Source organism: Nannospalax galili, unplaced genomic scaffold (assembly GCF_000622305.1).
Source record: "Nannospalax galili isolate Female #2095 unplaced genomic scaffold, S.galili_v1.0 scaffold1856, whole genome shotgun sequence".
NCBI lineage: Eukaryota > Metazoa > Chordata > Mammalia > Rodentia > Spalacidae > Nannospalax > Nannospalax galili.
Window position 1 is genome coordinate 27,165 of NW_008337031.1, and position 27,424 is coordinate 54,588.

General features: G+C 43.2%; 1 protein-coding gene across 1 annotated transcript in view; it reads right to left on the reverse strand.

The window, feature by feature from the left end:
- Acoxl (acyl-CoA oxidase like) overlaps positions 1–27,424 on the reverse strand; it is a gene marked incomplete at both ends in the record, with an annotated part of 196,958 nt that overhangs the window by 14,307 nt on the left and 155,227 nt on the right. The window contains one exon of the mRNA XM_029562937.1: positions 21,716–21,869. Within this exon, the coding sequence (XP_029418797.1) occupies positions 21,716–21,869 (154 nt within the window). The remainder of the gene's footprint in view (positions 1–21,715; positions 21,870–27,424) is intronic.

The following is a 27,424-nucleotide window of genomic DNA, read 5'->3' on the forward strand; positions in this document are numbered from 1 at the left end:
AAAGACATGAAGTTGGGAGGGGATGTGTTTGGAGGGATGGGGGTCTTGAAAGAGTTATATATAATCATACTTCTTGAAAGTCTCAAACATAAAGAAAAATTAAAGCATAAAATTCTTAAAAGGACGGAGGATTAGTGCATCTCTCAACTCTCATCAGATGAGCTTCTTCTGGCAGCAGATGATTAACACAGAGACCCACAACTAATGAAGATACAGAGAATAAGAGGCTGCAGTGCTCAGCCATAATGGGATGCCTATATCACACCCTCTCCTTTAAAAGGTTCAGGAAATCATTGCAGAAAAGGGGGTGGAAATTTGTAAGAACCAGAGGTGGTAGATGACTCTAAGGAAACAGTGTTTTCTGGACACAATTGGGCAGTTGCACATATGAACTCACAGCAGTTGTGACAGCATGTACAAGGTATGGGTGAGCTCAAGCCAAACAAAAATCTCACATGGAGGGGGAGGTTGACATGAAGTTCCAGTCCTAATTGAGGAGCTATTGGCATTTGATAGCTGCTGGGGGAGGGAGTCACTTTTCTTTAATGGTGTGGCTCCTGGTGGGTTAACCAGGCTCCAGGGGATGGCTACACACCTAAGAGAACATGGGCATCACAAATTGCACTCAATGGGTTTTATAAAATTGGAGCACAAAGTTGGGTAGTTAAGGAAGACAGGGTAGATCTGGGAGGAATTGGGGGCGGGCAGTGAATATGATCAAAATGCATTGCATGAAATTCTCAAAGAGTTAATAAAAATAGATTAAAAAAGAGAAAGTACTGAAAATAAGTTTTATGGTAGAAAACATGTTTAGTGTAGTACAATTTTTAAAATGAGGAGTTATCTATAGTATTAGGGATCACAAGAGAGTAATTGGTAAAATATGTTTAGAAAGTGATAATATTGAACCTTCCATTGCCTATAGATACTTCATTCTTAAATTATGACATAAGTGAACTATGATATCACTACAAAATTATAATCTTGTCTAAGACATTAGAAAGAATAATTCCTTCTTGTTTTCATTAATACATAGATATTACATCTATGTCCAAATCTGTTCTTCGAGCCTTCTTACATGATTTTCCTTCAGTCACTAGAAGTTGACATATGTGTCAACTTGTCTTTTTGTTGGTTGTTTTTTAACAGGGTCTGTCTAGTCACAGCTGACCTGGAAGTCACAATGTGAACCAGGGTAGCCTTGAACTCGCAGAGATCCATCTGCCTCTGCTTCCTGCAGGTTGGGATTAAAGGGACATGCCACCATGCCCAGCTAGCACATATTTTTTTTATAATTAAAATATTCTCACATCCAAGAAAATAAATATCAGATTAGTAATAGAATCTGGTATGGATGGAATAAGGTAGGATCCCCTATTTTCTTGGTCCTCTGAAGCTTTATTGTTGATTCATTTTTCACCTAGGCCTTAATTTAATGCATGCTTAATTTAATGTTTCTGAGTTGTTTATTACAGTGTGTTGTTTTTTTATCTCAGCAGTCAATTGTGCTGTTCTTAATCTTGAAGTTCTGAAGTTTTTCCTTCCAGTTCTCTGGTAGCACATTATGCAAGCAGACTTTCGCATAATTCTTCTAAAGTGCTCATGTTGCACACTTTATCAATAACACTGCTTGGATGCGATGGAAGTCCCCATTATGAAGAGTTCACTCCTACATGGACGGTAAGAAGTTTTGTGGTTGAACAGTAAAGGAACATTTCACTTTGAAATTGATGCTTAGGTTTTGGCAAAATAATTTTATATCACAGAACACTCTCTTAGTCACCTATTACCCAAGTGAAAAGTCTTGCCCAAAGCTATTTTAGATTGAAAATTACTTATCAAATTAAACTCTTATTCTTATATACTTTTTTTCTATTATTGGACACCTTTATATTTTTTCATGCTTTCCTACTACTAAATCTTTTAAAATATTATTTATTTATTTCTAGTTTTTACTTTTTGAGAATTTCACACATGGATATTGTATTTGCATCATTTCAGCCATCAAGTCCCTCTCCAAGTCCTTCCATGTCCCCCCACGCCCTCCCTCACAATTTGTCCTCTTCTTTGATTATTATTATTACATATACTGGTTCTAAATCTTTTACTTTATCATGAAGTCTTGGTTTTTCATGTTAAATTATTTAATGCACTAAGATGTGATTTAGTTCTTTGATCAAATAAGTGGACCTTGCATTTTCATATGACAAATTACAGAGTCAAACATGGAATAAAACATTCTTCCAGCAGAAAGTAAAAATAAAAAGAGAAAGAGAAAAAAATATTGCTATGAAAAATTACCATTAGGTAGCTCCTTCCTAGCAGCAAGAAAAGATTCAAGACTAACAGTAAAAACATCAAAGAACCGAGAGAAAACAGGTCAACTATGAATTCGATACTTAATACTTCACCCTTCAATACAGTATGCAGTGAAGTCTCCTTCAGACAAATAGAAACCACAGATTCACTAAGGAGTGCTCTGAAGAAAATACTCCAGAGTCAAGGAAAATGACGGAAGAATTGCAAGGAAGAATGTGAGCAAAGGACTTGGAAAAAGGCGCTAGCTCTAAAGAAATTAGCTCAGCTAATTGAGGGAGATTAGAAGATACAGTTCCCAAGTAATGGCCAACAATGGCATAGAGTGATTAGCTGTATGATGGGAGGTTAAAGCAATCTAATTCTTATTTTGATGGGGGAAAGAGAATTAACTTCAGATTTTGTAAGTTAACACACATGCTCAAATTGCTGGGGTGGCCACAAAATAAATAGAAATGGAGTGAGCACTGGAAGAGGGAAAGATGGAAAAGGAACATGCATGCACACGCTCACACATGTATGTACACATACACACACACACACAATGTGTATCTGAAAATAAGAAGTTCAAACAAGCAAGTAAGAGACAACGGATAGGAAGCAAAAAGTAAGGTGGGAAAAATAAATTCAAATATATCGATGATAACAAAAAATACACTAAACACATAAAAATGAGATTTTTCAGCTGGGCGTGGTGGTGCACAGCTTTAATTTTAATCCCAGCTCTTGGGAGGTAGAAGCACATGGAAACTAACCATGTTCAAAGCTATTGAGTAGGTCATGACAAATTTCAAAGTTTGCAGTGTACTGGCCCTGTTCTCCCACTATGGTGGAATTAAGGAAGGAGAAGGGGAAGGAAAAGAAGGGGAAGAAGAAGAAGAAGAGGAATTACTGCAACAGAAACAAGGAGCCATGGAAAAGGCCATATGTGCAGTGCTTACTCTGAGCTGAGGGGCCCTTGTTTGCACTTGAGATCTATCTGCCCACCTGCCGGGTGGTCTTGTGCAAATGACTGAAATTCCTGGTGCCCTGAGTGTCACATACATAATTTATGTTAAATAATGCCAAACAGAGAATTTAACAGTAGTTAAACATTTCTTAAAGTATCAGGCATCAGGAAATTGAAAATCATTCCCAATAAACATGGGTTAATAAGTCATGATGGAAGTTAAAATACATACTTAGAATTGGTAAGCAGAAAGTTTTATACATTAAGTCACAGTTAATACAGACAAAGCAACATTTTAAAAGAAAACTGTGGCATTAAATGTTTATAACAGGAGGGAAATTGAGACTATTAGTAAGATAACATCGAAATCAAGATATTAGAAGCGGGCTAGAGAAATGGTTCAGCACATAAAATCACTTGCTTCACAAGCATAGGAACCTGAGTTCAGATCCCCAGAACCCGCATAAAAGCCAGGTGGGTATGAAAACACACCTGTAATCCCAGCATGGGAGGTAGACACAGGAATTCCTAGAGCAAGCTGGCTAGCCAGATCAGCTAGAGCAACAAACTCTAGGTCCAGCAAGAGACCCTGCCTCAATGTATAAAGTAGAGAGTGGTCAGGATGACACCCACCTTCAACCTCTGCCTCCATACAGATGCATTGGCTCACACATGTGTACTCATACACATGTGAACATGCATACACACATTCTAATACTATATATAAACAAAAAAGTTATGAATTTAAAAAATTAAGGTTGCTAGAAGAAAATAAACTCAAACAATGAAGGAAATATAATTGCAAAAACAATGGAATAGAAAAAACAGATACAATAAAGAGATGTATGAGATGAATGAGAAAATAAACACCAGTGGCATCGTAATAAATACCAAAGGCATTGTTAACTATAGACAGTGCAGGAATTAAAAAGGTAACAGGAGGTTGTGAACGTTCTGCAAGTAAAATTTAAAACTAAGAAGAAATACACAAACTATCAGAAAAACAAATCACTGAAACCAACTCAAGAAGAACGAAGAAATCTGAATATCTTATAGCCACTGCAGAAGAAAACCAGTCACTTCAAATGCTCTCAGATAGAAACCCCAAGGCCTTATGACCTTATAGCCATTATGCCAGACATTCAGGGACAGATATTCAATTCCATGTAAACTTTTCCAGATAACAGAAAAAAGAACAACACTCAGAAGGAATTTAGTGAAGGTGGTATAACTTTTTTTGCATGAGTATACGTGTGTGCACATGCATGTGTGTATGTGTGTTCACATGTGTGTGGGCATATGTAGGGGAGTGCATGCATGTATGTGTGTGTGTAGGTCAGAGTTGGCATCAGGTGTCTTCTTCGATTGCTCTCCACCTTACATATTGTGGCAGGGTCTCTCTTGAGTCTAAAGCTGGCCAATTTTCTAGTCTTCCAGAAGACAGATTGCTTTAAGGATCCCCTGTCTCTGCCTCTGAGGGCTGGAATTACAGGTGGATGCCATATCCACCAGCTTCTACATGGGTGCAGAGGATCTGAATTCAGGTTCTCAGGCTTGCCCGGAAAGTGCATTACCTGCTTAGCCATTTCCTTAGCTCTGAAGGTAGTATAATTTTGATAGCAGAGGCCAACCTCACACATGATCACAGATGGAAAAATCTTAGACAAATACTAGCAAGATCACAGTGTATTAAATATATATGTGCAGGATACCTAAGTTATTTTACATTACATCCACAAGCTTAAGATTTGTTAACAGTAGGAAAATCTGTTAATATAAATTCACTAATTATAGATTCAAGGGAGGAAAAGGTGTGATTATCTCAATAAAACAAATGCAGATAAAGAATTCTATACATTTATATTTTATTTCATTTTTCAATTTATTTTTATTTTATGTGTATGAGTGTTTTGCCTACATGTATGTAAGTATACCCATGCCATGCAAAATCCACAGAGGCCAGAAGAGGGCATCAGATTCCCTAAGAACCAGAGTTACAGACAGTTGTTAGCCACCATGTGGGTGCTGGGAATTGAACCTGGGTCTTCTGGGAGAGCAATCAGTGCTCTTAACCTCTGAGCCTTTTCTTTAGTTCCTACATTCATATTTTAAAATGAATCCAAAATATAACCCATACATACACATATGTTCATAAACTAAGAGTAAAACACATGGTATTAGTTTTTTTTTTCTGTTGCTGTGATAAACTACCCTGACAAAAAGCAACTTAGAAGAGAAACAGTTTATTTTGGCCCACAGTTCCAGGGGGATAGAGTCCCTCATGGTAGGAAGATATGGCAACAGGCAGGGGAGGTGTGGTGGCAGGGGCAGGAAGCTGGCTGATCGCATTGCACCCCCACACAAAAATCAGAGGGAGAGAGCAGAAAATAGGGCCAGGTTATCAAACCTCAGTGCCCACCCCCAGTGACATATTTCCTCCAATCAGGCTCCACCTCTGAAATGTTCCATAACCTTCCCAAACAGCACTACCAGCTGGGGACCAAGTGTTCAAACACATGAAAGTATGGGGGATATTTCATACTCAAACCATAACAGACCTTAACAGAATAAGTAATATATGCAAAATTTCTACACAAAATAATATCTTTACAGATAAAATATTAAGCACATCCACATTAAAGTCAAGAATAAAGTACAGGGACTTACCAAATTCTCAATCACTTCTACCATTGCATAGGAGGTCCTTACCACTTCCATAATATGAGACAAGGGATAAATGCAAGTAATCATAAAGGAAGAAACTAAGCTATCTTTTTCATAGGTGATACAATAATAGAAACCCAGGAAATTATAAGCCAATTATTAGAGTAATTATGACCGTTTAATGTGGTGGCTGGATATAAGATCAATATATGAAATCAAAGTCTATTTCTATGCACCAGTGACAGAGTTAGAAGAATATGCTATAGAAGCAGTCAGGGATATTATAATAAATACCTGCTCAGCCACTCTTCTCTGAGCACTGTTTCTGAGCACCCATAGAGGTGAGGCATCAACAGCCATGTTCATGATGTGTGTGAACATTTTCCCTCACCAAAAAATGATGAGGATACAGCCTTGGAACTGAAAGGCACCATCCCAGAGTGTGGTCAGATTGGGTTTGTTATACAGGTTGAGGATCCCTTATCCAAAGTGAGACTGGAAATCTTTCAGATTTTGGATTGGGGGGGGTGCTAAAATATTTAAATATACATAATGAGTTATCTTGGGGGTGAAATCCAAGTCCAAACACAAAATGTTTGCTTCAGATGCACCTCATGCACATAGCCTAAGGTAATTTTATACAGTATGTTTAATATGCCTGGCTTTAAACTGCAACCAGTCAGGGGAGGTCAGGTGTGGGATTTCCCACCATGTGTTATCATGCTGGCACTTGAAATGTTTTGTAGCCTTTCAGATTTTGAGGTTTTGCATTAGCTTTACTCCAGAGAAGTCAAATACAGAGATGTAGAAGAAAGGGCAGACACCATGAGATGCAAAGGCTGATCCTGGGGATTTGGAGGGGATGGAGAGACCTAAAACAGGTATGTGTGGACTCCCTACCATTCCTGGCCCATGGTTCTCCTGAGACCTGAACTTCTTCCTTCCTCCTTCTGTTCCTCCTTCTCCTTCCCCTCCTAAGATGTATTCTCCCTTCTGGCTTGAGTAAGTTAGTAATGATTCTCTCTATTTGCACCAGAGGACTCTTAACTAAGATAATCACAAACTTAGAAATCAACTTGTGAAACTTCATTACCTCTACCCCATCTTGATTCCAATGTAATATGGGGGGAATCCTTTTGGGGAATTATGAGCCAACTCATAAAAGAGAAAAGAAGACAAAGATAACTATACATCAGATTCCAAATTTGGCAGAATGGCTCAGGTTTGATGCCAGCCATATCCTTTATCCACTCACGTGTCTGGATGCTATCTGCTCTGTATGAAATTTATAATCATGTTACTTACACCCTTCAGAGTTTGGGCTAAACTTTCAAAGGAATGTTGCCAATGAAATGAATTGGCCTTGGGTCATTTTAGCAATTTCTGTTTCCTTTATCAGAGATGGGGGTCAGTTTTACTGCCTATTCCTTGCACACTCAAACTCACATAACAAGATGGGCCTTACTAAGACTTTCACAGAGATGACACACAGACTTTCTCATCCAGATATGATTTTTTTTTCCAGTGACTGCAGAATCACCACAAAAGATAAAGAAGCTTGCTTAAAAACGTGGATTTTGTCAAGTGAGAATTAAGTGTGAGACACTGATTAACACAGAACCCAAAAGGCCAGCGAACAAAGTTGTCACCCCATGCCGTGCCATCATACACATTCAGAAGGGCCAATTCCTTAGCTGGAGACAGGTGCCTTGAATTTGCAAGGGCTGATATCTTTTTACTTATTTTTGATTTTTAAAAACATTAATTTATGTGTGGGTTTTCTGTTTGTTTTGGTGGGGGGCAGGGATTTTTGGAGAGAAGCTCTCACCATGCATCCCAAGCTGTCCTGGAACTCATGGATCCTGCTACTTCCAAATCTGGAATGCTGGGATTCCTGTGTGCAGCGCCATGCCTGGTGCTGAAAGTCTCATGTAAAACCTCTGCCTCCTTTCACTAGATCTAGACAATGACATCATACCTCTTGTTGTTACAGCCATGGGAAAGCCATTGGAGTATCTACTCCTAGGACTATTAGACAGTAGCAACGTTGTATTAGTTACTTTTCTGTTGCTGAGATAGAAACACTGACAAAGCAACTTATAGAAGGAAGAGTTTATTTGAGCTTAATTACAGTCCCTCATGGCAGGAGGTAACTGGAACAGGAGCAGAAAGCAGAGTGCTCACACCTTCAAACAGGCAGAGGAAACAAGAGAGCAACTTGAGATCCAGCAAGGCTTAAGAACTCTCTAAGCTGCCCCCTCCACCCCAGTAATGTACTTCCTCCACCTTCTAAGACCTCCCCAAACAGTGCCACCACCCTCCTCCACCCCAGTAATGTACTTCCTCCACCTTCTAAGACCTCCCCAAACAGTGCCACCAACTGGGGACAAATTGTCCAAATCCTTGGCACCTATGGGGAACATTCTCATTCAAACCATGACAAACATCTATACAAGCCCCAGGTGCCTTACAAGGCCTTGGAGAATATAATGGCATCAAAGTGAAGACGTAGGAGCTGGCGAGATGGTTCAGCAGATAAAAGTGCCAGCCACAAATATAAAAACCTGAGCTCCATTCCCCAGACTCCGCAATGAAAAGAACTGACTTTCCAAAGTTGTCCTCTGACCTCCACATGCATGTGTGTGCACACACGCAGGTGCACGAGCACACACACATGCACATGCACAATTTTTTAAACTTTTCTATATATTTATTGATATACAATTTTTTATTGACCTTTAAAATTTTTAAGTCATACTCTCCCTCACCCAGCAGCAACCAGTCTCCAATAGTTCTCAATATAGTGCTGGCCCAGCACATATTTCTCACTTCCCCTTTGGGCACTTGTTTAATTGAGCTGACATGGGTCCCATGATTAACACCACCACTGCCATAGGCTCATGTGAGCAAGCCTCCAGTGGCCTGGGGGCTTCCATCTCCCTGTGTTCATGAACCAGCCCTGGCTCTTACCATCTTTCCCCCTCTTCTTCCACAATGGTACCTGAGCCATGGGTGGGCGACGTTCCTTATAGGAGTCCCATCCTACACTCTACAGTCTCTTATTCTCAGAAATTTGGCCAGTTGTGGCCTTCTGCACACACACACACACACACACACACACACACACACACACACACACACACAGTTTTTAGAAATGAAAACTTATTCCTCCCAGCCTAGAGGAATATTGAAAAATCATTTATAATCATAAGGTCATTTTATTGGGTTGGCATTATAAATTCACATGGGCAAACAAGTTATTGGCTGTGTAATGCTCAGAAAGTGATGACAGAGGGTAAGGAGAAAGAGGTCTTGGTTTTAATCCACAGGTCTAGGATAGTGATATTCTTCTGGAAGGCCCTCAATACTTCCAGAGAAAAGGGTCTCTGATCAATAAACTAGAAAGGGAAAAGGGCTGGTCAGCAACCATGATACACTCTAGTAGTGAGGATGAGCTGAGCAGAGTGTGGCTGACAAAATTGTCATGGTAACCACAATAATATCAACTTGGACCCAAGACAGAATTATTCTCTCTGAAGGTTTGCCATTTCCAGTGTTAGGCTTTGAGAATGGGCTGTGCCTGAACTCTCTCCACCTGCCTCCCAGTTACTTGGCATTGTGGTGAAGTCGAGCAGACCCCTATCCTGGACAGATATACAATCCCAGCCAGTGAGACTCATAGCTTTCAGAGCCAGAATCCCTCATCAGCACCACTAGCAACACATGACCCAGGCAGGCACTGGCCAGGATTGTTCTTGGCCCTGTTTCTTCTCTGCAAGTTGGATAGGGAGCCAAACAGCCTCTGTCATAGTATATCTGAGTCAGGCTGACCTACTTGTCTTTTTTGAAAGGTACATATCCTTGGGGTCACTTTGAAAAGCTGAGGATTTAAACAATTGCCATCTACTTTACTCTAGGAGATAGTGTACCTGTAAGACTGGAAGGATGAGTGACCCACAAGCAATGCCCCTCCTATCACCAGTCCGCTTGCTCAGACCCTGTATTGCAGGGAGTGACCTCCGTGCTCCTAGTGAGCTGAGATTCCTCCTTAGGACTGGGCAGGGTCCCTCTGTGTTCTTGGGTTTTTAAGCCTGTGTTTTTTCATATAATTCCTTGGGATCTTCTGAGGCCACTAGGAGGTATTCCTGGAACTCTCTGCTACCTGTGCTCTGAGAGCCTCAGCCCTCCCTTTGCAATATACCTGACTGAAAAAAAACCAGTGGCCATGTGAGTGTCAGCACTTGTGAGTGGCTCACAGCAGAGGATGACCAGGCTCCTCAAACAGTGGAGTTGGAGTTTAAACTCCGGCATACAGGCTTCATGACATCTCTGGGATTCCCAGAGATCTGCTTTGTTTATATCAGGCCTTGGTTCTGTTCCAAGGGTTTGTTGATGCCAGATAAATGAGGTGGTGTTGACTCTCTGAGGAATTAGTCTTAGGATGAAGTCTACTGAATAAGCAGGGGGCCATGTATTACACTCCTCTCTTCTTAAATTTACAAGCATTAGTGATTGTCTCAGTGTTTTCTTATGCAATCATTGAATGTAATCACTCAGGCTTGGTCCAGCTGCACTTTATCTCCAAACAGCAAACAGCAGCTCCAAGTGGAGCTTGAAAGGCAAGGTCAAGGCATGTTTGCCGATAACCTTATCATCATGCTGGATCACAAATCTCCTCTGAGACTTCATCATGCTCCAGTTTTGTGCAGATATTTCTTTACTCTGCTCTGGCTGGTTCTGCGTTTCTGGAATATGCAGAGGAGAAGTGAGATGGGGAGGAGTGGAGAAGAGAGAGCTCTCGATGGAGATGGAACATAAAACTCTGCTGGGGAGACTGGCCTCAAGGACACAGCCCAGGAGTGGGGTCAAGATAGAAGGCACAAGATGTGGCTATGGGCATCCAGGTATAATTACTGCCTAAGGGCTCTGCCTTAGTGCTCTGGTTTCCTTTCTGTTACAATAAAAAAAACACTCTGACCAGCATAAAACTACACACACACACACACACACACACACACACACACGCACACGCACACGCACATTTTTAAAAAGGATTAGTTTGGATAGGAAAGGGTTTATTTGACTTATACTTTTAGCTCACAACCCATCATTGAGGGAAGTCGGGGCAGGAACTCAAGTCAGGAGCTTGAAGGCAAGGACCCTTGGAAGAACTCTGCTTACAGCCTCTCTGGCTCACTCACTGGCTCATACTTAACTAGCTTTTTTTATACATCCCAGGATTACCTGCCCAGGACATGGCACTTCCCACAATGGGCTGGACCCTCCTACATCAATTAAGACAACCAAGACGATTCCTCACAGACATGTCCACAGACCAACCTGATTAAAAATAAAAATGACTTAATTGAAGCTCTTCCCCACCCCCAGGTGATTCTAGGCTGTGTCATGTTGACAGTTAACTCAAACCAGGACACATAGTAAGCATGCAGCACAACAGTGAGCCGTGTCCAAGCTCCAAGCCTATGTCTGAAGCCCCTGAGGCTTTGGTCTCAGCACTTGCTGAGGCTGTGAGTTACCTCCACAGCCACATCCTTATCCTGAGGACCCCAGCTAGACAGCTCCCACTCGTGTCCAAAGTGGTGGGGAACAGGAGAAGAGGGGAAAAGTTGGGCTCTATCAGTGTAGCCTGTTATGACATCCATAAAAAGGGAAAGGAAGGAGAATCAAGTGCAGTTGTCCTTCAGTGTCCATGGAGGATCAGTTCTAGGACCTCCAGCAGGTACCCAAATCCTTGGGTGCACAAGTCCTTTCTAAAAAGTGACATAGTATTTACACATAATGTACACATATCCTCCTGTATATGTTAGATCATCTCCAGACCGTTTATCATACCTAGCGCAATGTAAATGCTATGCAAATACTTGTTATACTATATTGTTTGGGGACTCATGACAGACAAAATAACATCTGTACATGTTCAGTAGGGGCACAATTCTTTTCTGAATATTTTCAATCTGTAGTTGGTTGAACCCAGGGATATGGACTTCATGGATACAGAGGGCTGATCCTACTCAGGTACTAGGGTTTAGAAAGAAACTGGGGCCTTCAGTGGTAAGATCTCGAGGTCAGAGTCCTGATTTTGAGGTCCCACTCATTCCAAACACAGTGCCATACCTGTCATCACAGGGCACCTCTCCCATCTCCCCACAAAGGCAGAAATGTAAGACCACGGCTGTTTCCCGTACTCTTTTCTCAAACGTTTTTAGGAAATTCAGCCTAGGTTTCCTTAAATGGAGGAAAGAGATGCTGTGTAAGCATAGTTACATGTCAGTGGTCGTGAGAACCTGATAAAACCCATCAGTCCTTAAAGAACCTGGGGAACAAAGAGAAGTACCCCAGTACTGTGTCTAATCAGAGGCAGTAGAGCTGAGTTTTCAGTGACCAGCTGAGAACGTGAGGGCAGTGTTCCCACGTGGGCAGGTTTTCATCACATCCAACGAGGCCAGTTTGTTTCTCCACTTACGTGCTGAGATTAGAAGTGGAAACGTGGAGTGTGTGTAGTCACAGCATACCGGCCACTGGAGATCTCGCACAGCTGTGTGCCAAGATCAGTCTTGGCTTTGCCAACTCCTTCCAGCTCCTCCTTGACTCACTGAAGAGGTTTGGGGTGAGTCATTTCACTACATCCCACCTCACCTCCCTCTGTTATACAATAAACAGCTGAGAGTGATCTCAAAGGGGCTAATAGAAAAGAAAGGCCTTGTCTGGTGGATGGAGGCCACTGATATGGGAAGACAGCACAGAGGAGCAACACTACCCTATCCACTCCTGGAAACTGGAGGTGAGGGGGCTGCCTAAGTTCTTGCTGCAAAGCCACAGATGAGATTCGAATTGCTCACCCATTAGAGAGGACTCAGGTATTCTCAGAAGAGGAAGATGCAGAGCTAGCGCAACACAATTTGCATATGACCCAGGTGTGTATTGTGGGGAGTTTGCTTCTAAGCCAGCACGTTTTAGTGCTTAAGCTTGGGCAAATTGTTTAAAATCTCTGGTCTCAGATTTTCGTACTGTTTCCCTGACTTCTTTAGATTAATTTGGTATTGTTCTAATTCCATTCTAATCACTCGCTATTTACAAATCTTTACCATTGGGTGGTAATCTTAGTGCTTATAGTATAAAAAATTGGAAATCCAAAATGCTCTAAAATCTGACAAAGTTTCAGATTTCAAAGTAGTTCAGCATTTCAACCCAGTAAAGTCTATGAAAAATTCCAAAACTAAAAAAAAAATCCAAAATCTGAAATATTTCTGATCCTAAACACTTGAAATAAACAAAACTCAACCTGCATAAGTCTGTGACTGTTCCCAGTCTCCTTTCAAGTGCTGCCTCATGACTTCCGCATGGCCTGAGAACCTGACAATAGTTACTTTCTTTCCTTCCCTGCTGGCCTCTGTGGTACTGTACCTACCATTTTACTTTACACTTTCTCTCAGCCCAAAGTCTGAGAAGTGAAACATTTTATTTTTATGTTACTGACCTCACACTACATGGGTATCACTGTTAAGTAATCAGTTAATCCAAGATATTTAAGCTGGGCACAATGGAGCACACCTGTAATCCCAGCACTTGGGCGGCAGAGGCAGGAGGATCAAGGGGCCAGTCTGGGTTACATTGTGAGACCCTATGTCCAAAAACTAGAGAGAGAGACAGAGGTGGAGAGACAGAGACAGAGATAAATACTAAGAAAACACCTCATGTATCTACCCATGTGGTTACTAATTTTTTCTTTTCATTCTAGTATCACTTGCCTTCTACCTAAAAATTTTCTTTTAATATTTCCTATAGCAAAGCCTGTTGGTGATAAATCCTTTCAACTTTTGCAATTCTGTAACGTGTCTTTACTATGCCTTTGTTTTAAACACACTTTTGTTGGATTTACAATCTTGGGTTGCTTTTGTCCTTTTGTTACTTTAACTGCTTTTGTGTCTGCTCCCTTGCCTTGCTCCAGGGAGAAGTCGGCTGTCAGCTTTCCCGCTGTTCTACGTGGCACATCTTTTTAAAGGTGGGAAAAGGCACCATTCCCAGTCCAATGTGAGCACTGGGCATGGTTCCTCTGATAATTCTGGGAGATTCTTTCCTCAGCCTTGAGGTATGTCCTCACGTTTGTAAGTTTCTATCCTCTGAGCCAAAATGACACCATTTCCATGAGATCAGCTGAGAGTCCATCAACACCTGTAAGTTGTTAGCTTTCCCTCAGAGGAGGTGAAAGGGAGGACCACTGGACCCTCAACAAATATTCCGGCCACTCCTCCCAGCCATTCGTATGTAGTTTTGCCCTAATTGCATGTGGCCTGAGAGTCTATGGAAAGTGCTAGACTATATAGGTGGGGGAAGACTAGTGGAAGGGGGATCCATCTATGCAGCGGTAGGGAAGTTATCATCCATGCTGGGTACAGACTTTCCAGTGAAGATATTTTGGGGTCACCCACACTTCCATCTCTATAAGTAAGGACAACAAAGTCATTGGTTCCCCAGAATGAACTAGGGTGAAATCATACTTCATTAGAACCTTAGGGAGAAGAGGGAGCTATTGTTCTTATCTCCCCCAGGAAAGGAACTTTTATAATTTTAGTAACACACTCTCAGGCACTAAGTATTGCTAGGTGACTGACTACGGGGAACCCGGTGCAGATCTGAGTTCTGGCTGGATCTGCTATTCAGTCCTGTGAATTCACAGGCTTTGGTTTCCTTCTTTGGACTTTCAGCTCCACATGTGTTCAACACTGGGAGTTCACTGGGATCTGCTTGGTTTCCCCTCCTTAACCATAGCCTAGAAACACTCTTAAAGCCATGATTCAGGATGGCTGTAAGGCTCAGGTGGTTTATTTCCTCAATCTCTCTCTCTCTCTCTCTCTCTCTCTCTCTCTCTCTCTCTTTCTCTCTCTCATCTCAAAGATCACTGGCTCTTCATTGGCTGATGTCCAGTGTCTTGCTTGGTGTGCACACATTGACCTTTCATTGTTGTTTCAGCCATAAAGGCATAGCTGCTGCCTGTTACTCAAACTTAGAGATCCCCAATGCTCATATGACTGAAATCTCTGCATCACAATTCCCCACACAGCGTACAGTACCCGTCTCACACCACCGTCAGGACAGTGGTATGTGCCTAGTGCACTGTTCTACACAGACAAAGAATGTATCAATACTTCACAATGATTCTCAGCCAACAGCAATGAGGCTGTGTGAACTTGAAGTATGAAAGCTACAAACAGTATGGATCACTTAATGATCAGAGTTTGGAAACATTTTCTTTCTTTGTATGAATCCTCATTCATCTTAAGCTTTGAACACAAAATATGACCAACAGCGTTGCATAGGTAAAGGTAGAAAAATGAAAGTCTGAGAATTGTGTTTGTAATAGGGTTAAAATTCAATTTAATTCCAAAGTTCCATATTTGTTTGTAGTTGCATTTATCAACTTCACTAAGAAGGTTCTTTAAGCAGGAAACTATTACTCTTACAGCGTGTAGCCTATCACCCAAAGAAAGCAAGAACTGCCAACACACCTGGAAACACAGTTGACCTAAAACTTTCTTGTTATTTCCTAACACAAAGTGAGTATGTTATTTTATTAAAATCAGCCATCGTGTGTTATGGAAACATCAATTTGTAGAGAGAAACAATATCAGGAACCAAAACTTTCCACAGAGACAGTTAAAAGCACGTGCATACTGAACTCTCACCCAGACCAAAGTGGAAGGGCAGCTATGCACATTTGTTCCTCCCCAGAGCCAAGGTCAGTCAGGCATGTAGGAAGAAAATGTCACTGTGTTCTATCAGTTATCAGGAGATAAGTAAAGGCTTCAGTCTTCCTCACCTTAAATATAAAATCTTAAGTGCCAAAGGGGGAAATTAGTAACATTCCAGTGACACTAAATTACCATATTTTCTCTCCAACAGAAGGCATCCCACAGTCTGGGTTAGAAAATGTATTCCCCCAACACCACAGATTCTTTCTATCACCATGGACACACTCCATGAATCTGCAGCTCCCAGTGACCTAGAGCAAGACTCTGGGTTTGATCAGTGAGCCTGGGCCATGTCTTATAAACAGCAAACTGTGACATACCAGCATGAAGTCAACTTATGCATCATGACCTTATGCATCATATCTTCTTAAAATGACATAAAATAAAAAGAAAATACTAGAACACATCAAGATGGCTGTTACATGAAATTTCTTTCTTTTTCCAGTTTTATGCATGTATGTGTGTAAATACTGGGTTGTACTGAAAATGTACCTTTTACTTGAGGTCATGGTCAAAAGAACTTGAAAGCCACTCATCCAGAAACTATTAAGTGTTCTGTGCTTGATGGCTGGTGGGAGGAGAAATTGGTATAACCTTTGTTCACACTGTGAGTGTTATTTAAATACGTGATTCCCAAGAAAATAGAATATACACAAAAATACTCCACCAAAATTAGGTACTAGAATATTTTCTATAATGTCATCTTTAATAAAGAAAAATTTTTACCTACCTGGAGGTTGGTTGGATGAATTGCTTTACAAATACTTCATCAATGGTACCAGTCATTAAAACTGCTGCATAGGAGTGAGCTTACTGACTCATAGGTAAAAGGGAAAGTACATTTTAAACATCCACAACGAGTAGCGAGGATATGGCTCAAAATTAATCATCTCTTAGCAGCATAACTGCATTTATTTTCTTCTTTGTATTTTTCTATATTCTCAAAAAATTCTACAGTGGGTTATATATCACTTTTGTAGATAAAAATAATAAATGTGATTTAAAATAGGCTTTATTAAGAAAAGAAGCTGCCTCATCCAGGAGATACTCATAAGAGTGTGAACAGCAAACATTAAAACTAGCAGTTCAGAGAAGGAGGCTCTCTCAGGGCCTGATGGTTAGAGAGGAGGCAGGGATTGGGTGGCAGATATGTTCAGATTTTGGCGAATTATATGATTTCTCATCCCCTCTTCTCAAGTTCCCTGCTCCTAAAGTAGACATGACATCAGAATCTGTCCCCTCAAGGTGAGCTGCCAAAACGGACCTACTTGCTTTGACTGTGACTTGCCTAAAGCCAATGCTAGTGTTTTCTTTCCAAAAAGTAACAATAAAGTCATATGTCTGAAATAAAGTGTTTTGGGGCTGGGGAGATGGCTCAGTCAGTAATGTGCAAGCATGAGGACCTGAGTTCAGATCCCAGCGCCTACGTAAAAAGCTGTGTTTGGTGTCATGACGTGTACCTGTAATCCTAACACTGCAGAAGTGTGACAGGTGGATCCCTAGAGCTCACTGGCCAGCCAATCTAGCCAAATCAGTGAGCTCCAGGTTCAAAGGAGAGGTCTGGCCAAAAAAAGGTGGGACACACTTTGATTGTAGGACATGAAAAACAAATCAAGTTGTAATGGAACCGGTAGTTTCTTCCCTGATGGCTACTGTACCTAGTGCCAGAAGGTGCTGTGTAGGCTGCTGGAGGAGACAAGTCATCAACAGCCTTATGCAGCTGTGAACCCTGAAAGCTATGCTAACAACCTGTCCAACAAGATGCACCTATTGGTGCGATAGTGGCATGACTGTTATGGGGGTAACTGAACGCTCTCTGATTTGGTTTGAGTCCTACTCCACAGGAGGGAATTCATACTTGGTACTATAAACCTAGTCCAAAACTCATGGATGGGAAACTCATAGGCCCTGGGAGGTAAACTTACTACTGTTATTTTGATCATTTGATATCACATCATACTGCCTTCTATTTATGCTCATAGACATATGCTACTCTAAGGCTTGATTGGAGATGCTTCTCTTTACATTAAATGGTGGTGAATGCAGAGATGCATGGCTGCTCAAGGTGCTGAGAATAAGTGACTGCTGAGGGCTAAGCCCTAAACAGGACATTTATATCCCCCACTCTAAGTCTCATGGACCATCCAGAAGAAAGAGTTTAAAGAATATAGGATCCAGATGACAGGGAGATGGGCCATAAAACACTATTTTCTGGGCAGGGCACAGAACTCATGAACTCACAGCAGCTGAGTTTGCCGGCACTGGGCCTGCATAAGACTGGGTCTATCAACAGTCAGCTATGGATGGAGGAGAGGGCCATAGGGCCATACTCCCCCACCCTTGGAGAACTATTGGCTGTTGATGGATGCTGAAAGAGGGGGAATCCTTGCCTTCAGTTGTGTGCCCACTGGTGAAGGCACCAGGCTTCAATGGCTAGTTCTGTACTTGTGGTTACATGGACTGCTCTGGTTAAACTCAGTAGATCACAGAACAAAACAAAAAGACATGAATGTGGGAAAAGGACTTGTAGGGAGGAAGGCAAGTCGACAGAGGTGGAAGGGAGATAAGACATGGTAGGGAGTGCCATCGGAGTAATCCGAATGTATTATACACATCTATGAAACTGTCAGATATAAACAATTACCGAAAGGTGGGAATAGTGACTGAGGAAGACATGCAACATCAACCTCTAGTCTCCACATGCACACACGTGCACATACATGCACATATGCATGTGCTCACACACAAACATGCCAAAACATTTTTAAAAAATAAAGTATCTGGGGGATGGAAAGATTGCTCAGTAATTAGGAGTACTTCTTGCTTTTCCAAGGGACCAATATTTGGTTCCCAGCACCCACACGGAGGCTAACACCTGTCCTTAATTCCAGTTCCAGGGATCCCATATCTTCTCATGGTCTCTGTGGGGCACCAGGCATTCACACGGTACACTTACATACATGCAGATAGAATATTCATACATATAAAAATCAACATAAATAATTATCTGGGGTAAAATAATCATAATGTAGACAAAGATGAAAGGAGGCACGTTTTATGGATTAATCTCAAATTTTAAGAATAATAATAAATGGACACATAGGGAATTTATTCACTTCTTCTATTACTCATTCTTTCTGTCCATCTGTCCATCAGTCTGTCAGTCCTCAGCTTCTTTCTGAATGCCGAATACTCTAGTCATTCTTAGGCTACAGTGATTTGATCACACACTTGGCCCCTGCTCTCACTGCCTCACAGTCCAGCCCCAATGATCGCCTTTGCAAAGTAACAATCAGTGAGAATAACCAACATCGCCAAGTGTCTGCTGCACGCCAAGTCCTGTGCTCTCTTTGTCTCTGTGAACATGATCAGCTGCACATGTGCCACCCGCAAGTGCCTACCACAGGCAGCCACACACGGGGTTCACCCTTTCCTCCGATCTAAGTCCAGCTTTCTCCAGTCAATCCTTTCCCTTCTGCTCCCTCACTTGGCTCAACTCATACCTGCTGTCCCTCGATGTACCACACACCACCTTCATCCTATGTGCAGGCCACCTCTGCCTATGATACTGTCATACAATAAGAAATACACATTTAGTTTGTTTTCATTCCTGGTCCTGGCACAGAGCTCTTTGTAATAAAACAAGTATGTATTTGTTCTCCATCCACAGTTCATGACATACGTTTCCTTAAAATCCTGTAATTTCCTAAGTGATCGGGACCAGAAACACATTTTGTTCTAATAGTTGGTCTTTGACCTCGGTTCCTGACACATAGATCCTAAATTGCATGGAATTTCCTGAGTACTGAACGTGTCTTCTGTCCCAGTGAGGCAGCTCCTAACAGGCTTCTGATAGCTTCAGGATGGGGGTTCCATGGTTAGAAACTAGACCTTTCATCCATACCTCCCATTTTCTAGGAGAACTAATGCAGTCTCTCAAAGAAACATTAATTTATTCATGAGGATGGAACCTGCATGATCCCAAATGTTCTCAAAGGCCCAATCACATCAGTGCCAATGCATCAAGGAGTCAAGCCCAGGCACGAGCTTTAGAAGAGACAAAACCACATTCAAACCACAGTAGAGAGGATGAGTCAAAGAAAGGAGATGGCTAGAAGACCGTAGGTGGCTCTGAGCAGACCTTCAGGTTCAGGTATCTGTCAGAGGGCTACTACCATCTGGGCCAGCTTAGACTTCTAGCTGTGTTTTTGCCTTGAGAGCTGTCCCTCCCTGAGGGGTCCCTTCATAGCTTACTTCCCACCTGCTCACCTAGTCTTGCTCTATCCTAGAATCCCCAAGCTCTGTTCCCAGCTGCTGTCATCCTCATTTATGAAGGGACAGCCAGCTCCCACAGTTTCTGGTAGAAACCAGCCACCTGAACCACAGGTTCAAGGACATCATACTGAGCCACTGCCCTTACTGCCTTGGAGGACCTGGTACAGCTGCACACCAGTGCCAGTGGTCCCTTTTCCAGGGAACGCCCATGAAACATCCCATAGGGATGAAGCAGACATGTCCACCAGCAGCACCACCATCCTGGGTAAAGCTTTTCCTGGCCATGCTGAGTTTCAGATGAGCCAACACATCGATTCACATCAAAGAAGCCCTCAGGCCAGGAGCTCTGTTTCTGACCTCTTCACAGAGTGGCCCAACTCCAAAGAAAAGCTTTCCAAAAACATCTTCCCCCTTTTGTTCACTGTAACTGTCCTTGACTTTCTCTTAACCACTTCTCTTCTGAAGCCAAAACCTTTCTTCCTCCCTTTTAGATATGGACAATCATTTTAGGCAATAGTCAACAAAATTCAGCTCAAATTCAGACCAAAGGCCTAACACGGGCTTTTTCCTTCCATCCTCTCCTAGACGTGTTCTGGGGGCTGCAGAGGTTACTTTGCTACCACTGTCAATGACTGGCCACTGAGTCACACAGCCCCAACCCACACCCACATGTCCTGCCCACAGAGGCCCCCGTAGGTCTACTTTCTCACTGGCCATGCCCTGTATAGGACAGAGAGACTCCTTGAATCCTGCAGTTACTTCTGCTGTCAGAGCTGTGGAAGAGTTGGGTACAGATCCCAGCTTATCCTATAAATATTTCCTCCAAATTGAATCATTTCCTCCTGGAGGGAGGAGGGTAGAGGGAGGCTCATAAGACACAAGAAGCTAGAAACATGTAAGAGTCAAAAAGCTAATGAAATGACAAGATTCCCAAGGCCCGTCCTCAATGGTATATAGGGAGCTACTGCTGGGTAAAGGAGACTTTCTCCTGTGGGGCTGCCCAAGAGTTGTTCAGCGGCTCTGGGTGGTAACTTTCATGAGCTGTCGTCCATACCAGGGTGGGCTTTTCAGTGATGCTGCTGTCTTTAATCATCCATGCTCCTGTAAGTAGCCCAGTAGTCAATGGTTCACCAAGCTAGCCGGGTAAAATCAGTTCTTTGATCTGTCATCCGTACCTTATCTGGGGTGAGCTGATGTTGCTTGTTCACTTCTCCCCAAGAAAAGCAACACAGCACAGCTGTTCTTAGAGCCCCCCAGAATTATATTTTCTCATCCCTTGTGCCCCTCAATGTCCAGGCTGAGGCCAGGAGCTGGAGACGCTGCAGCAGTCTCTAAACACTCTGCCTCCTGCTCCCTCCCAGGGTAGTCATTTCCTGTGTTCTTCCCAAGGGATTAAAACCCTGGAGCAAGGCTTTGATCATCTGAATCCCCAGCGGTCTTCTCCCACCCAAACAGCCACCACCTCTAAGTTTAATGATATTTACAAGTGATCTCTTCATGGCCAGCCGTAGCCAGCCAAGCATCTTATCAACATGGGTCATGTCACTCCTTGCAGCATCCTATGAGGGGACAAGCACAGTCACCCAGAGTCAAGGTCAGTGACAGTTTCCTTCAGAGTCAAAGACTTGCTCTGCCCACCACATCCTGCCGGCCCCCTCCCCCCGCCCCCATGCATGCTGTATTGTGTAGATCTGTGGATCTGATGTGGGGCCCTCAGGGCCTGCTCAGCCTCGGCGCTCACCATGCCTCCGGTGCACTCGCCGCAGTCCTGTAGGCAGCTGATGTTCTCCCAGGTACTGTAGGCCTTCAGCCCTGCCACGAGAGCCTTCACGGAGCGACTATTGATTAGCTCCTTTCCCTGGAAGATGTCTTCACCCAGGATGGACGCGGCATACCTGTGAGACAAAGCAGAGCTGTGTGATGGTGCATAGTGCCGCCAGCCCATGTGGAAGTAGCATGCCTGTGCCTCAGTTGCCACCAAAGGTGCCTTCCGAAACCGTCACCCTGCACCATCGAAACATCTGCAATCATAAGTCTCTGCCACTTGATGTTCCCCTTGGAAAAAAAGCGTTCCTTCACCACTGAGGCCCATTTTAGATGTCTAACTTCAAGAACTGTAGGGCTGCAAATTTGTGTTGTTTGTAACCATTACAGTAGTTATCTCTTCCACAGTTTCATTTAACTGTGGTCAACTAGGATCTGAAAACATTCAGTGGAAGAGTTCAGAAATGAACAATTCATGAGTTTTAAACTATACACCAATCTGAGCAGCACACTGAGCTCTCACACCATCTCATTCTCCCTAATTGGAGCACGAATTACCTTGCCTTCTGTATGCAAACCGTATCCCCTAGCCACTCATTAGTGACATGGTAGCAGTCTCAGTCATCCTATCAGCTGTCATCCTGTCAAAGAGCTTATGTTCAGGGAACCTTTCCATGAAAGACTAAGGCTGCGTCATAATGCCTCAGTGGGTAAGACACCTGCTTTGCAATAATAAGAACCTGAGTTTGAGTCCCCAGCACTATTGTAAAAAAGTAAAAAGGAGATTGGCTGTGAGAACCTGTAACCCCAGTGTTAGGGGCAGAGGCAGGCAGATCCTGGAGCTCACTGCCAGCCAGCCTAGCCCAAACAGTAAGCTCCCAGTTTAGTGAGAGGCCTTATTTCAAGGAAATAAGGTAGAGATACAGAAAGACACTCAGTGTGCTCCTCTGACCTCTGCATGTGTACGCATAGGCACACACATTTGCACACTCACATGCATGCAACAGAGAGAGAGAGAGAGAGAGAGAGAGAGAGAGAGAGAGAGAGATATTGAGATTACAACAAAACAAATTGAAAAAAAACCAACCTTTTAAATTACCTTGAAACACTGAATGAGTTACTATATGTAAAATCTTAAGGCACCCCAATACACAATAAGTATTTGAATACATACTACCTGAAGTTCATCCTCACAGGTACTGGCAAGAAAGATTTCTCTAGAGACATACTAAATCCATATGAAAGATAGAGACACAGATGGTTCTATGTGCCCTCTCCCACAACCCGGCCCTGGAACCCAGCCTGGACTGTTTAAGCTGCCCATTTAGCCAGGAGTAAATAAGAAGCAGATCCCCAAATAATCCTTTGGACTGGTACATTGCAAGTAGCAATTTTTAAAAAGTTATTAGTTGCCGGGTGTGGTGGTGCATGCCTTTAATCCCAGCACTTGGGAGGCAGAGGCAGGTGGATCCTTGTGAGTTCGAGGCCAGCCTGGTCTACATACTGAGTTCCAGGACAGCTGGGGCTACAGATAGACCCTGTCTCAAAAAGACCAAAAAAAAAAAAAGTTACTATTTTCTAAGCTAGGAGATTTCTTTTTGTGGCAAATCTCACTAGATAATTCCACAGGGAGATATCAGTCACTAACTTCCCTGGCCAGCTACTTCTGGACTTCTTCACATGAACCCTTTGTTTCACAGACTATAAGGACAGTTTAAATACAAAGCTCCAACCAATCCTTCAGCCAAATGTGATGTCACTGCACAAGGTAATTTCACCCCATTAGTTTAATCAACCTATTCAGAGTCAGGCACTATTAGATATGATGATGCCAAACTAAGGACCCACAACTTCTGTGCTCACCGAAGTCAAATCCTCAAACCAAGAATAACTGTGATAAAACAGCCCAGGTTGCTTCTCCAAGGAGTTTAGAAGGGTCTCTTTATCCTAGTTAGGCCTCTGGGAAAGTAGCTTGGGAGAGCTATGTCTCCAAAATACGATGGTTTCTAGGTGAAAGATGGCGAGTGTGTGAGAGGTGAATGCTGAAGGTGGGTGGGGTGTGTCTATAGGAAAGGACCTGGCAGGAAAAGAATGTGCTCAGAGACTGAGCATGGAGCCCAGTGGAAGAGTCCAGCAGAGGAGAGGTGAGAGGAGGTTCGCAGGGGCCAGGCAAGGGAAGAACTTCATGTGGTCTTAGTTGTATCCAGGACAGAAGATGCTGGAAGGCTGGAGGAGGGTCCCAGGGAGAATTTAGATCTTATTTCAGGTAGGAGGCTAGTGGCAGTAGATTTGAGGAGGTCCAGGTTAGATGTGAGTAGTGACAATGGAGCTAGGGAGGATGAGATGACAGGGAAAGGTGATCAGACCACCAAGAAGCAGGAATTGGCAGGATGGTGGAATAAAAAGTTTGGGGAATATGTACTACGTCTTGTTTATTTATTCACTAGCTGGTGGCTGATTCCATACCTCGGCTATTGTGACTAGTGCTGTAATAAACCAGATGTGCAGATGAAAAAAGAGACTTGGAGGAGTCTTGAGGATACTGGCCACAACAACTATGAACTCTTTTTTTTTTTTTTTTTTTTTTTTTTTTGGTTGGGCATTGATTGGTTGTTGTTGGTTGGTTGGTTGGTTGGTTTTTGAGATAGGGTCTCATGCAGCCTAGGTTAACCTTGAATTCCTTTTTTCTTTTTTTTAAATTGCATTTTATTCATTTATCTTATGTGTATGAGAAGGAAGGGGGCCACAGAACACATGGAAGTCAGAGGACAACTTGCAGGAACAAGTTTCTCTTCTTCCCCCACATAGGACCCAGGGACTGAACTGAGTGGCAGCAAATGCTTTGCTCACTGTCATCTGGCTGGCTCAACCGTGAACATTTATTGAACATTCGGTACCTTATTCTGAGCATATCCAAGTCATCAGTCATCTAATCCTTCTAAAAATCCTCAAAGTCAGCCTTTATTATTCCCATTTTACAGAGGAGGAGACAGAGAATGCCAGCAGACTTCCAAAGTCACACAATTATCAAACGTCGAGAGCAAATTTTATAACCCAAGAGGAATCCCAGAGGGTCTGCTCTGCACCACACCAGAGCACCAAGGCTGTGCCAGGCCTGTCCTAAGTTGTTCCACATGGTAGCTTATTTAATCCCTCAGCCACACTATAGGTAGGCATGAACATTCCCACTCTTTCTAATGAGGAACTTCATATCCAGATAATTTAAGACATTCCCTGAGTGCTGGATAGCTTCAGTTGTCAACTTGATATACCTTGGGCTCCCTGATGAATTGTGACCTGGGAGATGAAAGCCAAATAAACCCTTTCTTCCCCAAGTTGGCATTGCTCAGAGTATTTGTCACAGCAATGGAGAAACAAACTAGAATAGCCTGTATGGCTGGCAAGTAGAAGGCTGGGATTTTAATCCAGGGCAGCCTGTCAACTGTCCACCTCTCAGTCTCTTCACTCCTGATTCTGTGTGGGCTATGCCACTGAGTAAGCAGGGCCCATGGGCTGCTTAATGTGAAACCAGCAGAGCTGACCTGAGATGTGGAAATATCAGGTGCTGGAGTCTAAAAGGACCAGTGACAGGAACTGAGTGACCCATGTTTAAGGTACTTCTTTCAGAAAGGCAGGCTCAGAGGAAGGTACCAGTCATGGAGCCACCACAAGGAAGAATCTGCTTCACTGTCAGTAGGTAAGAACAGAGGCACCACAGTGGGTGCAGCGGTCTCCACTGAGACCCGAACACCAGTGTCCACTGAGGCTCGGAATCAGAAAGCACGCAGGGCACAGCCAGAACGCCTAGTGAGAAGCTGTTCTGAGACACAACAGGCCCCACCAAAGGTTAAGAGGCTAACCCAAGCAGAGGCACTCAAGGTCAAAGTCAGAAAAGCTGAATCTGACCTAGCTGCTCCTGTCACCTGGGGGTGGGGGTGAGGATGGTGCCTACTGCATCAGCCGTGGGATTCTCAGTGTCTGTGGAGGCACCTGCTGCACAGATGGAGTAATGAAGGGATGAGGGAGGTCTCTGGAAGCCGGCACTTGCACTGCTGTTGGGCTCTATTCCCTGAGGCCCCCATGGAGCTGGCCCTCTCCTCACCAAGCAAGCACCATCCAGTGTGGCCCAGCTGGGGCTACGGAGAGACTCTTTCTCAAAAATACCAAGAAGAAGAAGAGGAGGAGGAAGAGGGAGGGGGAGGAGGAGATGGAGGAGAGGAAGGGGCACACGGTTGGGGAGGGGAGGAGGGGAAGAAGAAACAACCTGACTGTGGCATTTAGAGGTAAGGCCTTTGAGAAATGATTAGATTACATTAGTTCAGGTTAAGTCAGATCCTCGGGGTTAGAAACCCAAGCATTGAATTGATAGCTTTATAGGGAAAGGGAGAGAGGCCATATGGATAGATACAGATGCATACATGCTCCTGCCATGATGTGATATAGGCAAAGAGAGTCTGACAAAGCCTAGGACATGCTGTTTGGACTTCTAGCCCCTAAACTGTGAGGCAAATAAAAACCTCTTTTCTTTACAATGTGGCTTCCCTCAGGTATTTCATAATATTAAGAAAAGGGACTAATATAGACTCACCTTGGTTGAGGATGGGCAAACAGAGAGGGGCGCATCACTAAGGGCCAGCACATAGAGGCAGATGCAACCAAATGCAGTCAGGGATCTTCCTTTGGACATTTGCTGGCTGACCTACTCCTGTTAAACCTTAACCAAGCTTACAAAGCTCCCTATGTTGGGGGCTGCATCTGACTCCAGTGGATGTGCAGGGCACAGCAAGTAGGGCTGTCAAGTCAAGCACAGAGACAGACAACATCCAGTGAAATCTGAATCATGGATACACAATTCATAATTTATGCTGTATTAGAAGAAAATACAATGCACTGGTCATCTGCTATTTGGACTCAACTGAGTATCTGCATTTTCCCTGGCAACCCACCATTAGGGATTTGTACAGTTGCTGGATATAGACACAATGTGTTGATGGAAGCCATCGCGTCTCACTTCCACTGCCTGCCTTTCCACTGTCAAGCTTGACTACATATGATTTTGTCACAGGAGGTAGGAAAAGAGGCAGGGCCAGCTGACCCTGGCTGCAGGTCTGTTTGTCCCGCTTACTAACTCCAGGCCTGTGTACCTAAAGATCTGGACCACCTCCTATTTGTGCAGGACCAAAAGGACTGACTAACCCCCTCGCCAGTCAGGCGTCAAGTTACCAAGATCATGAAACCCAAAGCCTGCTGCCTAGCAGCATGCATCCACAGGAATCTGGAAGATAAAACCCACCGCCAGGTTTGATAACCTTTGTTGAGAAAGAAAAGAAAGAGGGTGGAGGGGGGCGGGAGTGGGGAGGCATAGTGTGGATCTGACTTGTGCTACAATTAATTGGATTGAGTTGTTTCCTCAAAAGCTAAGAAGGGAGTCAAAGGTGATGAACTAGAAAGAGACAAGAAAGCCGGATACATAGCAGAGAACACCAGCTCCTCCCCGGGCTCCTGGTTTGTTGTTATTTTGATTGACACAGTATATTTGCACATATTTACTCAGTACAATATGGTGCGTTGATTCATGCATACTATTGGGTAATACTAAACTCATAGCAATCAACATAGATACCCCCTTGTTTTAAAATGTAGGCATCAGTCAGGTATGGTCGTACACACTTTTAATCCCAGCATT